We start from the raw sequence: 15,093 nt of genomic DNA, 5'->3' as shown, positions 1-15,093 counted from the left end.
TCAAAGGCAAATTGTTGTGCCTTCTGGGACATGTGGGTGTGAAGACCAGGTGTAAACCCGTCCACATCCAGATGATATGGGAGTAATGTACAGTTCAATTTATTAGCCAGCTGAAGAGAGATGGCGTCTTCAGAACTACCTCTCACCGTCCTGCTTAGCATCAAATACCACGGATGGCATAGGATGCATAGAAGGTAAAAGTTGAACTGCATTTGAGGTAGTAGGTGGGGCTGGAGGAGCTGGGGAGGCTGTGGCAACTGTGGCAGAAGGAGCTTTGGCGGCTTGTGCCGCTTGCCATTTGTGGCAATCCTTCTTACCATGCCCTATAATAAGACAGAAAAAACATCTATTTTCTGACTGGTACCACATTCCACGGTAGCTATAAAGGCTACCCTGTATTCAGCTTCACAGCTAGAAGTAGCCAATGTAGGCTACTTCTTACTGAGCCATGAGATGCATGAGTCACCAAGAAGAAAACAGTTACCACTAGTTGACACTCGTGTGTCATAGCAACTTGCCCAATCACTGTCTGTAAATGCAAGCAAGCATAATGTAGAAGAACTGCCATAGAACAAGGCAAAGTTTGCCGTGCCTTTAAGATAGTGAAAGACACGGTTACATGCTTGCCAATGCATAGTGCTCGGACAATGCATGAATCTGCTCAACTAAGAAACAACATAATGTATGTCCAAACGAGTAGAGCATAAATATATAAGGCATCCTACAGCCTGTTGATAGGTGGCAACATCAAAAGGCTCACCAGCATGCTCAAGCGACATTTCTAGACCTGGTTCGAGAGGAGTAGGAACAGATTTCCAATTTGTCATGTGAAAACGTTCAAGAAGCCAACGTATCTACACTGAGATAACATGATACCCCCCTCAAAAGGTATAAACTGTATGCCCAAATAGTAATGTAAATGCCCCATGTCTGTGACATCAAATGCGTCATGCAAATCAGCTTTAAAAGCTGAAATATCACCCTCTTCAAGGCCAGTGACCAAGCATGGCATCCACATAAAGAATAAGGATGAGAACATTGTTCCCAATGTGATGAACATAAAGTGTACTCTCAGCTGAACTGCTCTGAAACCCTTTGGTAGTCAAGTATGCGTGGATCTTGTGGTACCAAGCACGAGGAGCCTATTTAAGACCATATAGTGCTTTATGTAAACGGCATACTTTTCTTTCTGCACCTTTTTGAACAAAGCCAGGAGGCTGCAATACATAAACTTCCTCCTGCAAATCGCCATTCAAGAAGGCAGTTTTGACATCCAACTGATGTACATGCCATTGTTTGTGTACAGCCAATGCAATAACAGTACGTATGGTAGTCATACGTGAAGTGAGAGCAAAGGCCTCCTCATAGTCAATACCCTCACGTTGGGCATACCTTTTGGCGACCAAGCGAGCCTTATGGCGATCAACGGAACCATCTGGCTTACGCTTCAGCTTGAAAACCCATTTTGTGCCAATAGCATGCTTGCCAGGAGGCAAGTCACATAACTCCCAAGTACCATTTTTGTCAATGGAGTCCAACTCTGAACGTATGGCTGCCACCCAATTGTCATCCTCCAATGCATCAACATGAAAAATAGGTTGGTGCCAACAAGAGCTGTATCCACATAATGTGAAGATGCATGGCAAGAAGCATCACTTGTACGACCTCGCATAAATGAAGACTGTTTGCTATCACGCAAAGTCTCAACCAGCCATCTAGGAACAACTTTGGACTTCCTAGTATCTGCATCTTCCTCTGCCAACGCATCCAACCCATCACCCAAGGAATCCTAATCAATTTGAGGCATTTCAGGATCAATTTGGGGCAAGTTCAACTGCTGATTTTCAGCAGGCATAGGTGGTTGTAAATGAGCTGAAACTGGCTCTACAATATCCACATTTGAATTGAATAAAGGCAACAAAGTATCAAACACACCTTCGGGCCCAATAGATGGCTGTCTGGTACATGAGACAAGTGGTTGAGATGCATATTCATCAAAGATAACATCTCTTGACACAACGATCTAAGAGCCTATATTAGGCACATAGAGCCTGTATCCCTTACTATCAGTACTATAACCAATGAGAATGCATTTGATTGCCTTTGCATCAAGCTTATGTCTTTGTTGTGTGGGCATATGCACATATGCCAAACACCCAAAGACTCTCATATGAGTCACCACTAGAATCCTGCCATTCCATGCCTCATAGACAGTCATAGATTTCAAGGCTTTAATGGGGCAACGGTTGAGCACGTAATTGGCACACATAACCGCCTCAAGTCATGAGGTTAGAGGTGGGAGAGGGAAAGATGAGGTGGGCTGGAGAGGAGCATGATGGGATTGGGACCATTCCCACGAGGCTAACAGCCACTCTGGATAAAGATAGCAGTGGACTGTGGCCAATGGAGACTCTGTGGTGGAAATGGTAATGGTGGTGGCAACGACAGGGTGGTGGTGAAGAATCCTGAAGAATGCGAGGACGGACGCGATTGTGACGAGTGGAGCGGGGGCCAGGATTGGGAACTCCGGAAAGGCTGGGCGGGGTGCTGGTGTCATTGTGCTGAAGAAGAAAAGTGAGAAAGCGAGCAGAGGGCTAAGTAAATGTGGATTTAGGAAGCAAAAACGGAGGGATTCATAAATGAGGTGGTGGAAGGGAAAGGGGCGAGAATGGCAAAAACGATAGAAAGCTTCTCTGTGGTGGTCTGGGCCGAGGCCAATGGGATGGGCTCGGATGGAGTATCTCGAAGTAAGAAGTATTAGTGGAAGAGGGCGTAAAGGTGGAGTGTGTGAAGTTGGGGTGCAGCAGAATTTGGGGCAAGGAGGGTGATGATGGCCACAGATAGCTCCACGGAAGAGATGCCTGTAATGGAAGAGTCAGAGCGATGAGGTAGAACAGAAGGGTCAGCAGGAGCGATGATGTCAGAGATAAGGGTTTGGTGTATGTGCTGGCCATTAGGCGTAGTAGGAAAGTGTGTGATAAGGGCAGTGCAGAGCAGAGAATCCAGGACTGTAGGGAGCTGGATTGAAGCCAGGCCCATCACGCCCATAGTAGCCAGCTCTGTTGGGGTGAACAAGGTGGATAGGGGAGGAGGGGGGTAGGTGAAATTAAGGTGGAATGGGGTGGTGTGGGATGGAGGTGGTGAAGAGAGGAGAAAGGGTAAAACATTATGATGGGGCGGGGGATGGATGAGGTGGGTGGAGCGGGTGCATAGTTTGTGAAGGAGGAAGAGGGAGTTTGGTGGTGGGTGGAATCACCAGTCATCTTGGGAGGGTTGGTACTGAGGATCGCTGGTGGATGAAGCAGAGGATGAATTGGATGTGGATGACGAGAAAGAAGATGCAGACTGTACCTGTACATTTGACACAAGTGGTGATGCACCCGTGGCAGTGTGTTTTTACCGTGGGAGCAGCTGGAACACCAATGGAAACTCCAGGCGTGTGATGAGGAGGTAGGAGGCCTGAAGAGGTCTCCAGACTCTGCCGATGATGAGGGTGAAAGAATGGAGCGATAGATTGTTTAAAGGGAACAGGGGTGGTGGGTAAGCCTTCAGACATGGTGCTGAGTCGGCAGGAGGAGGTTGTTAAAGAGGTGGATGAATTGGTGGTGAAGTGGGCGATCAGATGGAGAGAGCCAAGTGGTTGGACCGCCGAAGAGGAGGGTGGAGGGGTGGAATGGTGAATTAGGCCGATGCTGGGGCGAGCGAGATTTCGTGGGGGGGGGCGAGCAGGGTTGGCCGACCAGGGCGATGAGAGGTGTGAAGGGCAAGGAAGGCGTGATGAAGGAGGTGAGGCGAACAAGATTAGGTTGGGGTCGAGCAGGTTTATGTGCGAAGGGGAGGTGAGCATGAGGCGTGGAGGGAGGTGAGCATGACACGTGAAAGGGGGAGAAGAAGGGGTGGTTTTTTTTGGCCTGCCGAGAATACGGTTTTCAGGACTTGAAAAAAAAAGGGGTTTACTGAACAAGGCGGGGAAAAGAGCGGTACCGTTTAAGACAACAGCCATTGATAAGTGGAAGGGTGTGCCTGGCATAGTTACCAGGGGACGGGGACGGGGACGGGGACGGGGGACGGGAACGGGGACGGGGACGGGGACGGCTAAAGGTAGGGAACGGGGACGGGGGGTGGGGACGGCACTCAAAATTGTTAATTTTAGAGGAGTAAAGAATCAAGATTAATCAATCAATAACAACAAGCTTTCTAACTCCAAAAGTTATGAATCATGATACACATTACATTTAAAATTAAATTACGCTACGAGGTGCAAGAGTCAAGAGTCAAGACTTGCAAAGTAGGAAAAGAAAGACTTTAAAGTTGATAACATTAAATAGATATACTCAAAAGATGTTGGGGCCTAGGCGATACAAAATATAAGTCACTCGCTCTCATACTCTGCGCTCCCAATAAGAGAGGTGCTAGCCTCATGATCATGAGTGCGTGAAGTGTGGATGGGGGTTGTGTCATCCGATGAAGGCTCATGATGAGAACCATCTGTCCCACCCTCCTGTGCAATAGTTGTAGCTGCCTCCTCTTGTTCCATCTCCCACTGTGTAAAAGTATCGGCATTGCATCTTGCACTCTTGCCAAGCATGTGCAAGTTTGCGCTAATGAAGACAAGATCATTAGCTCTTTCCACCCCAAGCCGATTTCTTTTCTTTGATGAAATGTGACTGTAGGAGGATCATAATTGCTCGAGGCAAGAAGAGCTAACGGACTGGCTCAAGATCCGGATCGCCAACTGTTGTAGCTCTAGTCCATCTGATCCGAAGTTCTCCCACCATAATGCTGCACCAACCTTGAATCTGTCCTGCTGCGCATCTGCACATCCATATGAGCCTTGAAATGCCCTCTAATTAGAGAGCTGGTCTCTAATTTTGCGCCTAATTTCTACATCCGCCGTGAGGCGATCCAAGATGAGTCTCCAACCGTTGCTCACCTCTTTATCATCCTCCTGCCCTTTTCCCTGAAATTTTGGGTCTACCATAAAAGCAGCTGCATGTAAAGGAGAGGAATATGAGCTCCATCTCGCCACACAAAGCGAGTGGATCTCCTCATATCTATCTACGTCTGGCTCAAGCTTCTCAAGACTCTCTATCATCTGATCCATGGCTTCATATACTTTGCCGATGCATGGCTGCATAGCATCAACAATCCTGAGCAAGTGGACAATGGGATGCACCGTGGCGTCAGTGCGCTTGAGGTCCTCCCAAAAATCAGCATCGTCAACCTTTTTCTTACATGAAATCCCTACCTGTGTACGTGCAAAAGATGAGGAGCAAAACTCATCACTGATGAATAGTTGCCGCACGGCACCTTGACAATCCTTCAAGCGATGCAACATAAGAAAGTTGTATGCAAAGCGAGTGTCCGAGTACTTGAGAAGGACCTTTGTGGACCTCTTCCCAAACTCGGATCGAAGGTATGTGTGATTGTTGATGAAGGTCACAATTGCACATGCATCATCAATCACCGATTCAATCCATGACAATTTTCCAATATCTTTCAAAAGATTATTGAGACAATGTGCCATGCAAAAAGAGACTGTGATTTGAGGATACATACTCTCAAGAATAGCTCCCGCTGCCCTATTTGTCGCCTCACCATCCGTGACAAAACCGATCACACATTCGGGGCCGATAATCTCGACAGCACTACTCCACTCAGCAGCAAGTACATCCGCACTCTTTCCCGTCCCTGAAGCATCATGTGAGGAGACTAAGTATATCTCCCCCCGTGAGTATGCCACAAGGCCATGGATAGACCTTTTCCGCGTGTCACTCCATCCGTCTGCAATCAAAGAGACTCCATTGCGAGCCCATTGTCTCTTTGTGTTTGCCGCCGCTTGCTCAACAAGGCGTTTCTCCTTGTCAAGCATAGTGGTCCGCAAGGTTTCGGAGGATGGAGGTGTGTAGTGAGGACCGTACTCGCCACTCTTCTTCACCATCGTTTTGACGTCGTCCCCCTGTCACTATGGTGCCTGGCCAATGTCTAGAGTTGGACAGCACCTTGGGGAAGGATCTCCTGCACTTTGAAGGGGCCTTCCCAAGCTGGAACGAGATTCTTGGCACGCTTTAAGTAGCGTGCCTGATAGACGAGGGCTAGATCCCCCTAGGAAAATTGAGGCTTCCGAGGGTGGCTATCGTGCCAAGCTTTGCATTGGCGTTGTTCTGTTTCCAATGCTTGACCCGCCCTCAGTCTGGTTTCATTCAAGATGGAAAGGCAGAGGAGTTGGGTAGCGTATGCTGATTGTGGGCAGTCAACGTTGAAGGGAGAGAGTTAGGGTTTCATGTGGGAGACACACACAGAGAAGAAGAGAGAGAGAGAGAGAGACATGTGGGGATAAGTCAACTCAGTGTATGAGTGTGTGACTCCCCTATCACACATGTATATTTGCACTAGTACACATAGTGCACTTAGTACATTAAAAGTACTAAGTGTACTATGTACTATAAAACACATGGGCTTGTACACACTACAAGGGTGGGCATAATGTCTTTACCCCAACAACCTCCCACTTAAAGGCAATATGCCCTTAAATGAAGGAAAAGAAAAAATCAGCATGTACATGATAATATACAAGGCCATATCAAGGCTGAAAATGGCCTCATCCAATGCCCATCAAGTGTCTGCAATGAGCAAACCGCTCTGGAGGCAAACTCTTTATCAACAGATCAGTCGGGTTGTCATCCGTATGAATCTTGACGAGCTGAATCTGCTTGTTCTCTATCACCTCTCTGATGAAATGATACTTCACATCATCAACCACTAACCGAGATAGCCATAATGCCTCCTTGCAAGCCTCTGTGGCTGCAATATACTCGGCCTCTGTAGTAGATAAGGCAGTGCACTTCTGCATCCTGGATATCCATGACACAGCACCTCCTGTGAGTGTAAACACATAATTGGTAGTAGACTTCCGGTTATCTGGATGACCGGCATAATCCGAATTCGTGTAACCATGCACTAATGCATCCTGTTTGCCAAAAACAAATGCACATATCCTGTGTGCCCTTCAGGTATCTCATGACACCTTTCACTGCTTCCCAATGCTTCTTGCCAGGGTTGGCCATGTATCTAGAAACCACTCCCACTGCAAATGCAATGTCCGGCCTGGTAGCAACCATGGCATACATGAGACTGCCACAAGCTGAAGCATACGGAATCTTGGCCATATCAGCCCTGCCACTATCCGATTGTGGGCTGTCCATAGCACTGAGTTTCACATATGGAGGCAAAGGAGTACTAGTCTTCTTCCCCCCGTCCATATTGAACCTCTGCAAAACTTTGCCAATGTATTCCTTCTGAGACAAATACAACACATGCTGATTTCTGTCCCGAAGTATCCGCATACCCAAAATGTGATTTGCATCACCCAAATCCTTCATATCAAAGGTCTGATGCAGCCTCTTCTTCAAGGCATCCATCTCTTTACGAGATTTCCCGGCAATCAACATATCATCAACATACAAGATGAGGATCAATAGACTGCCATCCAAAGCTTTCTTGGTGTATAAGCAGTGATCTATGTCACTCCTCCTGAATTTCTGGGATTTCATGAATGTATCAAATTTATGATACCATTCCCTTGGTGCCTGTTTGAGCCCATAAAGACTCTTTTTCAGCTTGCATACAAGCTTCTCCTTTCCATTTACTGTATAACCCTCTGGCTGTTGCATATATATCTCCTCATGGAGATCACCGTGAAGAAAAGCAGTCTTCACATCCATCTGAATCAAATCCAGATCATCATGAGCAACCAAAGCTAATACAGCTCTAAGTGTGGTCATTTTGACCACTGGAGAGAAGATCTCATCAAAGTCCACACCATATTCCTGCTTGAAGCCCTTAGCGACTAACCTGGCTTTGTATCTTGGCTTTGCGTCAAGTGCAACTTTGAGCCTGTAAACCCACTTGCATGGCAAAACCTTCTTGCCTGTAGGCAAATGCACCAACTTCCATGTTCCATTTTTGTGCAGAGAATCCATCTCTGACTTCATAGCACGCTCCCAAAGAGCCTTGTCTGCCCTCTGTAAAGCCTCCTTATAACATGAGGGCTCCCCACAGTCAGTGAGCATCAAGTAGTCAACCCCTGGAACAAACCTATCAGGGGGTCTGGAGGGTCTTGTGGACCTCCGTACCCAATGATCATCATTTGCAGGTTGCTGTCCAGCCTGCATATCACCTATTGGTGGCTCCTGTTCCATGCCATAAGGTTGAAAGATCATGCCCGGTATCTCCTCTAATTGTGGGATATCCATAGGGATATCTTCTGCCATCTCTGGCTGTCCATTTGGACCATTTTCAGCACCATTTAAGGGCTATAGAGAGTTAGGGTTTCATGTGGGAGACAGACACAGAGAAGAAGAGAGTGAGAGAGAGAGACATGTGGGGATGAGTCAACTCAGTGTATGAGTGTGTGAACTCAGTGTATGAGTGTGTGACTCCCCTATCACACATGTATATTTGCACTAGTACACAGTGTGCACTTAGTACATTAAAAGTACTAAGTGTACTATGTACTATAAAACACATGGGCTTGTACACACTACAAGGGTGGGCATAATGCCTTTACCCCAACAAACGTGGCCAGCACCGACTTTGGAGGAGCCATGGTTGAATTCAAATGGGAGAATGGTTTCCAGACCAAAAGCAAGCTGAAAGGGAGTGTTGACAAAGTGTGACCTTTGGTCACTAGTGATCTCCAGGGGACATCCAAAGCGGGTGAAGATCTGATCATAGAGAAATCTTGCCACAGTGACTGCCGTATTGTTTGGGGTAGCTGGGGCTTCTGCCCATTTTGGTGGTGACCAAGATATATTTGCACCTCCCCGGTTGCCCAAGCGGGTCGATTGGGCCAACAAAATCAATGCCCCACCGTTCAAAAGGACACCAAGCAAGAGAAATTTGGGGGGGACGGTTAGACTGGCGGGTTGGTTTTTGTCTGCACCTCTGGCAGGTGTCACAGGCTTTGGTAAAGGCTATGGCATCCTTAAACATGGAAGGCCACCAAAGCCCACTCTGAAAAATCCTTTCTGCAGTGATATATCATATGACTAGGGTAATGGTCTCCAGCTACCCCGGTGTGAGCATCCTTAATGATGTAAAAGCTACTTCATGAGGGCTCACACAGCGTCAGAGCACTCCATCATGCCCTGCTTTGTACAAGTAGCCAGCCACCAATTGGTAAGGCAGACTTTTGATGAGAAGATGGTGCTTGTCCTTGGGGGATGCACCAGTAGGGAAAGCACCTGTGGACAATTAAGAAAGGACATCCGCATACCAATCTGGGGCAACATCTACCTTAAATAACATACTATCAGGAAGACATTGATACCTGTGGATGGCCTGCTGTCTAATAAGTGCTTGGGACCCCTGTATAACACTACAGTTTGCAAATGGGTTACATATGATTCTGCGGGACTTGCACATGACTTCTGACATTTGACCGGGCCCTAGACCTCGATGGTGCTTGGCGACATGTCCTTGGACAAGGGCTCACAACATGCACAATGCCATCAAAAAACACCATCACAACATGCACAATGCCATCAAAAAATGGTGTCCGGCTAAGTAGAATGGCCACGTGGCACCCTAGACTCTAGTACAGCAGGTGTGCACGTAACAAAGGCAGTACTTGAGAGCGCAGTGCTTGAAGGTGGCTACCTTTGTGTACATACATGCTAGCATCAAGGTGCAGTCAAATATGAGTAGAATGGCCACGTGGCACCCTAGACTCTAGTACAGCAGGTGTGCACGTAACAAAGGCAGTACTTGAGAGCGCAGTGCTTGAAGGTGGCTACCTTTGTGTACATACATGCTAGCATCAAGGTGCAGTCAAATATGAGTGTCTGCCATTGAAGTTTCCCTTTCCATGGAAAATATTGAGCTGCAAACGTTTAGTGGACTGCTTCACTTTGGCAAGTGGTGCGGGTACAAGGATTGGGGGGAAAGGTTACAGAAGCAAGAAAGGAGGATGTAGCCACAGAGAGAAAAAGAAAGTGTGCTGAATATGGCACTAAAATCAGAGGGAAGAAAGTTGGAGGCCTTGAAAGGTCTGTAGTGGGGCTGGGTGCATCTGGGGCTTGTAGTTGCAGCATGCAGATGGCTGTGCATTGGCAAGGGGTTGGAGATGGAAGGTGAAAGTTGGAAAAAGAGGCCAACCTGGGCTGCAGGGCTGCTAGAGGCAGCTAGTACCTGTGCATGTATGCATGAAAACATGTGAGGGACTGCATGTGTGAGTATACAAGGCACATGGATGATAAATCTCTTTTATAACCAAAAAGACAAGCGATTTTTATTGTATACCAAAAGCAGATGTCATACTAATCAAGGTGGGCACTGGGGACACCGTTAAAGAGGGTTAAAGTATTTTATTTTGTTGGCAGGCTGGCTTATCTGGATCTAGTGCTATAGTATGTGCTGCTTTGAATTGCATGCTGGAGTTCTACAATGTGGGCAACTTGGTGAAAGTAGAGGACAGGCCTTCATTAATCTTAAGTGCTGAGGAGGAGATAGGCATTACGGCAGGCTTGCAAGATCGTGTGGTGCAGGTCTATGGTGGTCTTGTGTACATGGTCTGTTTTCCCACTTTTCTTCCTACAGTATAATTGACTCATCCTACAAAGAAAAAATTCTCCAAGCATTCCCTCTCTTGTTATACAGGATTTCAACAAGCATTCTATGGAGACTAGAGGCCATGGGACATACATACCAATGGATCCATCATTGCTTCCGGAGCTGTATATTATCTATGCTGAGAATCCCAGCGACTCTGGCAAGGCACTACAATGTTCTTCATACTCAGCCAATTTTAGGGTCAATTTTTCTTTTTGGGGTGCCGGTTCTCATCCATGGAAAGCTTGAATTATTTTTCAGGTTCATAGTTCAGTAAGGAAACGGTGGCTGGATGGGGATGTTTCAGTCAGGTTGTGGATGGAAGAAGTGGCTGAACTGGCTGTTCAAGGTCGATCTGCTCTGCAAAGCCATGACTATCTGGTGCTTGCTAAGCTCATGAATCGTAACTTTGAGCTGCGCAGGTGGTAGTTTCCGCCTCTGCTTTTCCTTGGGGTTTACAGTACACCCTGTAGTCATTGTTGATCTCTGTTAACATCTTGTTGATAGGCTTATGTTTGGAGATGATGTTCTTGGGGCAATGAACATAAGAATGGTGGAAGTAGCTCAGAGTGTGGGGGCAGCCTGCAAGTTTACTGGAAGCGGAGGTGCTGTCGTGGCATTCTGCCCCGATGGACCAGGTCAGGCAAAAAAGCTGGAAGAGGCATGCAAGGTGGCTGGGTTTACTATGCTGCAAGTCCTCATGGCTCCAGCTTTGATAAAAGCTGTGGGAACATCGGAAGCAGAGTTTAAGTAGCTTCTAGGCAACTCACAACAATCTTCTTGGTCCACTGTCAAAAAGGAGTCAATCAATATGATACAAATTCAGCGCCTTGAGTGCATTCAATTTATGTTTCCTTTTAGACTCTCAGGATGGTCACCTGCCATCTGCCACAGCTGTTGATCTGATGATCTCTGAAAATTATTATCTTTGACATGTTTATGGAGCTATGTTTGTAGTAGCCCCTCTCTCCAATTCCATCATTTGACACAGAACGAGCTTGCAGCTGTCGCAGAGGAACATGTGTCCAGAACCCACTAGTATATTTTGGAACTTGCTTTGTTGCCGTAGGATGTATTAGGCATCATTTATTACAGATTGCATACAATATGTTTTTTTTGGCAATTATGGCCCTCCACATTTGTTAATAAATCAATCTCTCTCTCTCTCTCTCTCTCTCTCTCTCTCCCCCTGGGCAAAAAAATAAAAGAAAACACCAAAACACATACTCTCTTACCTAGCCCTTGGCTCTTGGCACACATGTTTGGTAGCACATGATGCGTTGTTGATCGGGTCTAGTATGCTGCTATATTTGGCCTTGAGACAATTCTGGTCTTTGACAATATCCTCCACGTGCATGTCAAGGATTATACTGTGAGTTTATGTAACCTTTTGTTTTTAGTCATGTGTAAGAATGTGTATATGCCTTGTAATGTTAACAAATGTGTGTAGGATTTGCATGGTACTTTCCAAAAGGTTGGGTCGTGTCCATTTTGTTGTATGTAGCAACATAATTCTTCGCTTAGATTTAGCAGAGGGGCTACAAAGACACTTGATGACATTGCAGGCCTTTTTTGGTGGCTAGACTTCACAGTTAACCTTGGCAATATCAAGGTTATGATTTTGATCATCATGATCTTTAGGATGCGCTTCACTCGCACTATGTAGGATAAGGTAGTTTCTAGACCTTTTTTTTTTTGTGCACTCAATAGCCCAAGCTTGAGTGATAAGGGGGTATGTAGCTTTGGCACGTTCGGAGCAACATTGCTTCTTGGCTCAGTGTAGCACCAAGTGATGGCTTTTTGACACTTGTGAGACCCTATATGATGTATGGGGTCTCCTTTTGGAGGTCATATCTCGAGAGGATGATCGGAGAAGGATAGAGAGATTGTACATCATGATGTTTTCATAGATGATTTGGAGAAAGTTCTTGGTAACCATGCTTGAGACTAGAACTAGTGTCAGTGGACTGTTTTTAAATTTTGTCCCGGTCTAGAGTGAAAGCTAGGCATTTGAATATAAGTCAATTTTGACATTAATAAGCAATACACATTAATTCCCTTGCAATAAAGTACTTGTGAGTTCTCCCTCTTCTCTACTCTTGTTTGCTTGTATTGTGTTGGATCTTTGCCTAGCTTGATAATTTGCTTGCTTAGATATGATTGAGTGTAGACTTCTTCTTCTCTTGAGCTTCTTTACTATTTCTTGCAAGAGAATATCTCCTTAGCAAAAGAAGCATTCTTGGTGTGACAATGGAGTGGACATGACGAATGAGCTAGCGCACCCACATTGGAAAGTGGCATTTGTATCTCTAAGGCAAGACTGAACGAAAGGCAAAGGCTAAGTTAAGCTCTTGACTTGAACATATTTGGTGCCATTGACGAGGACTAGCGTAAGGCTTAACTTTATTTTTCGTCCATTCCAAGCAATTGGAATCACGCAATATTACTTAGTGTTGAGTAGGAGGTCACACGTCAAAAAATATAGTCTTGGAGTTTTGATTATATTAGTATTGTTGTGTTTTATTTTGATTTGAACCTTGTTTTGCATTAGGTCATTTTATTTTCACATATTGGAAGGGGAAAGCCTTGATTTCTTTATTGATTTGGCTGATTGAAGCCCACAAGGCATTGATTTTGTAGCATTGAATCAAGAAATAGCTTAGTATTTGTAATTAGGAGTGTAATCCACTCCAAAAACATAAGCTATGAGCTCTATTTGATGTGGATTAGAGTGAGAAAGTTGATTTTTGTTCATGCATTTCATAATTTGTGAAAACTGGTAGCTTACAAGTATCTAAAATCAACCAAAATCTATCAAAAAAATAATCAATCACTTGCATAAATATCCTAAACTAAGATTAAGAGCCTTAATCACTTTTCATTAAGTCCACAAAGCCTCAAAAAACTCCAAAAATCAGGCCAAACCATCTCGTCCATAGTCTGGTGAAAAAAAAAAGGACACGTGTCTAGCAAACATGAGCTTGGAGACGTGAGCCGTGAGTTTACATGAGTCATGAGTCTAGAGATAGGTAAACTTAATATTGTGTCTACCAATTAAAACTGCCTCTTGAAGACTTGCAAAGATACACCTATCCTTGTCCTATATAGATTTCCTTGTCATATAATCTGTATGAGTAACAAATTAATTTATGCTTTGAAATCTTGGAGACATTACTCATATATTAGCTAGTTTGATGCTAGGATAAATCACGAATCACTAAAATTTGCTTACAAAGAGCTAGGTATTCATGTCCATCAAATTTGATGAAAGCTTATGCAAGAATGTAAAAATGCTTTTGCAAACATTCAATTTCTACATCACACACACTGTGGATTATAACAATGTCATGCTTGATGCACTTAGTTAAACATGGGAATTGAATGTCTTGTTATTATGAAATATCAAAATGACCTTTATCTTTTACTACATAGGCTAAGCTAATTTAATATATATTTTTGGGGTGAGATAAAATAAAGTTAAGGCTAGGCTATATGCAAAACCAACAAACGAGAGTTGGGAATAGTTCAAAAGCCTTGTAGATAGTATTTAATACAATAAGAATTGTTATTTCATAATGGAAAGGTTTGTGTCCCAAACATGATTTTATGCTCTCTCTCTCTCTCTCTCTCTCTCTCTCTCTCTCTCTCTCTCTCGTGGGTGGAGGTGCTCACAAAGACGCAAAAACAAGTAGATGAAACGGAGAAATGGATAGAAGTGGTCAAGAAAGGTAAGAACAAGGAGGCCGAAAGCACATCTACCTCGAAGATTATCAACCTAACCATTGAGGAGGAACAAAGAAGAAAGACAAGGGAACTTCATGTGTGGATCATGGGGCTTAAGGACGGTGACAATGTAGAGGAGGAAGCCAAAGACTTATACACACGCATGGGCATTTCGAGGCCTACACACACGGGGGCTTGGAGAGTGGGCAAGAAAGACAAGAATGGAGGAGAGAGCTCGAAGGGGAGAGCTCTCATTTTACACTTTCACACCTTGGAGGCCAAGAAGGATTTCTTGGCCAAGCGCTCCGCCCTTAAGAAAATGGGCATCTTTTTAGGAGATGACCTCACCTTGGCACAGCTAGCACATATGAGGGAGTGTGCCGGAGATTAGGGTAGCCAGAGAAAAAGGGAAGCTAGCATTTTACAGAGGAGGCAGAATGGTGCTACTAGAGAGACGCACCACTTGACGGTGCGAGACCTATGGGACCAGTCTGAGACTTGCAGTATGGAACTGCAACGGAGCATTGAGACTGGATGTGGGGGCCTTTGAGGACAGCTTCAGAGAAAGGGACATCATCTTCTACTCGGAGACACATCAGGGCCCCAGGTAGCACATTACTGAGAGTGGCGGGATACAGATGGGAGACGACTTGTAGACAGGAGGCCCGTTCGAAGCATGGTGGTCGTGGATCTGGAGGAGTTGCAGTTCTTTTTAGAGAGGAGCTTCAGTCACTCATCCATGTTATGCACCATGATGAG

At 45.3% G+C, this 15,093-nt stretch overlaps 1 protein-coding gene across 2 annotated transcripts in view; it reads left to right on the top strand.

Moving 5' to 3' along the window:
* LOC147614449 (glucuronokinase 1-like) overlaps window positions 1-11,765 on the top strand; it is a 48,957-nt gene extending 37,192 nt beyond the window's left edge. The window contains exons 3-6 of one of the 2 annotated variants that reach the window (XM_086780459.1): window positions 10,383-10,571; window positions 10,660-10,776; window positions 10,873-11,033; window positions 11,119-11,765. In XM_086780459.1, coding sequence (XP_086636585.1) covers window positions 10,383-10,571; window positions 10,660-10,776; window positions 10,873-11,033; window positions 11,119-11,365 — 714 coding nt within the window. In that variant the 3' untranslated portion in view covers window positions 11,366-11,765. The remainder of the gene's footprint in view (window positions 1-10,382; window positions 10,572-10,659; window positions 10,777-10,872; window positions 11,034-11,118) is intronic. The other variant, XM_086780458.1, reaches the window with a different exon arrangement.
* The last annotated feature ends 3,328 nt before the right edge of the window (window positions 11,766-15,093 follow it).

The sequence above is a fragment of the Cibotium barometz genome, chromosome 42 (genome assembly GCF_041138505.1).
Source record: "Cibotium barometz isolate CiBa-2024 chromosome 42, ASM4113850v1, whole genome shotgun sequence".
NCBI lineage: Eukaryota > Viridiplantae > Streptophyta > Polypodiopsida > Cyatheales > Cibotiaceae > Cibotium > Cibotium barometz.
Note: the sequence above shows the minus strand (reverse complement) of the source record. Positions and strands in the feature narration are given on the sequence as shown.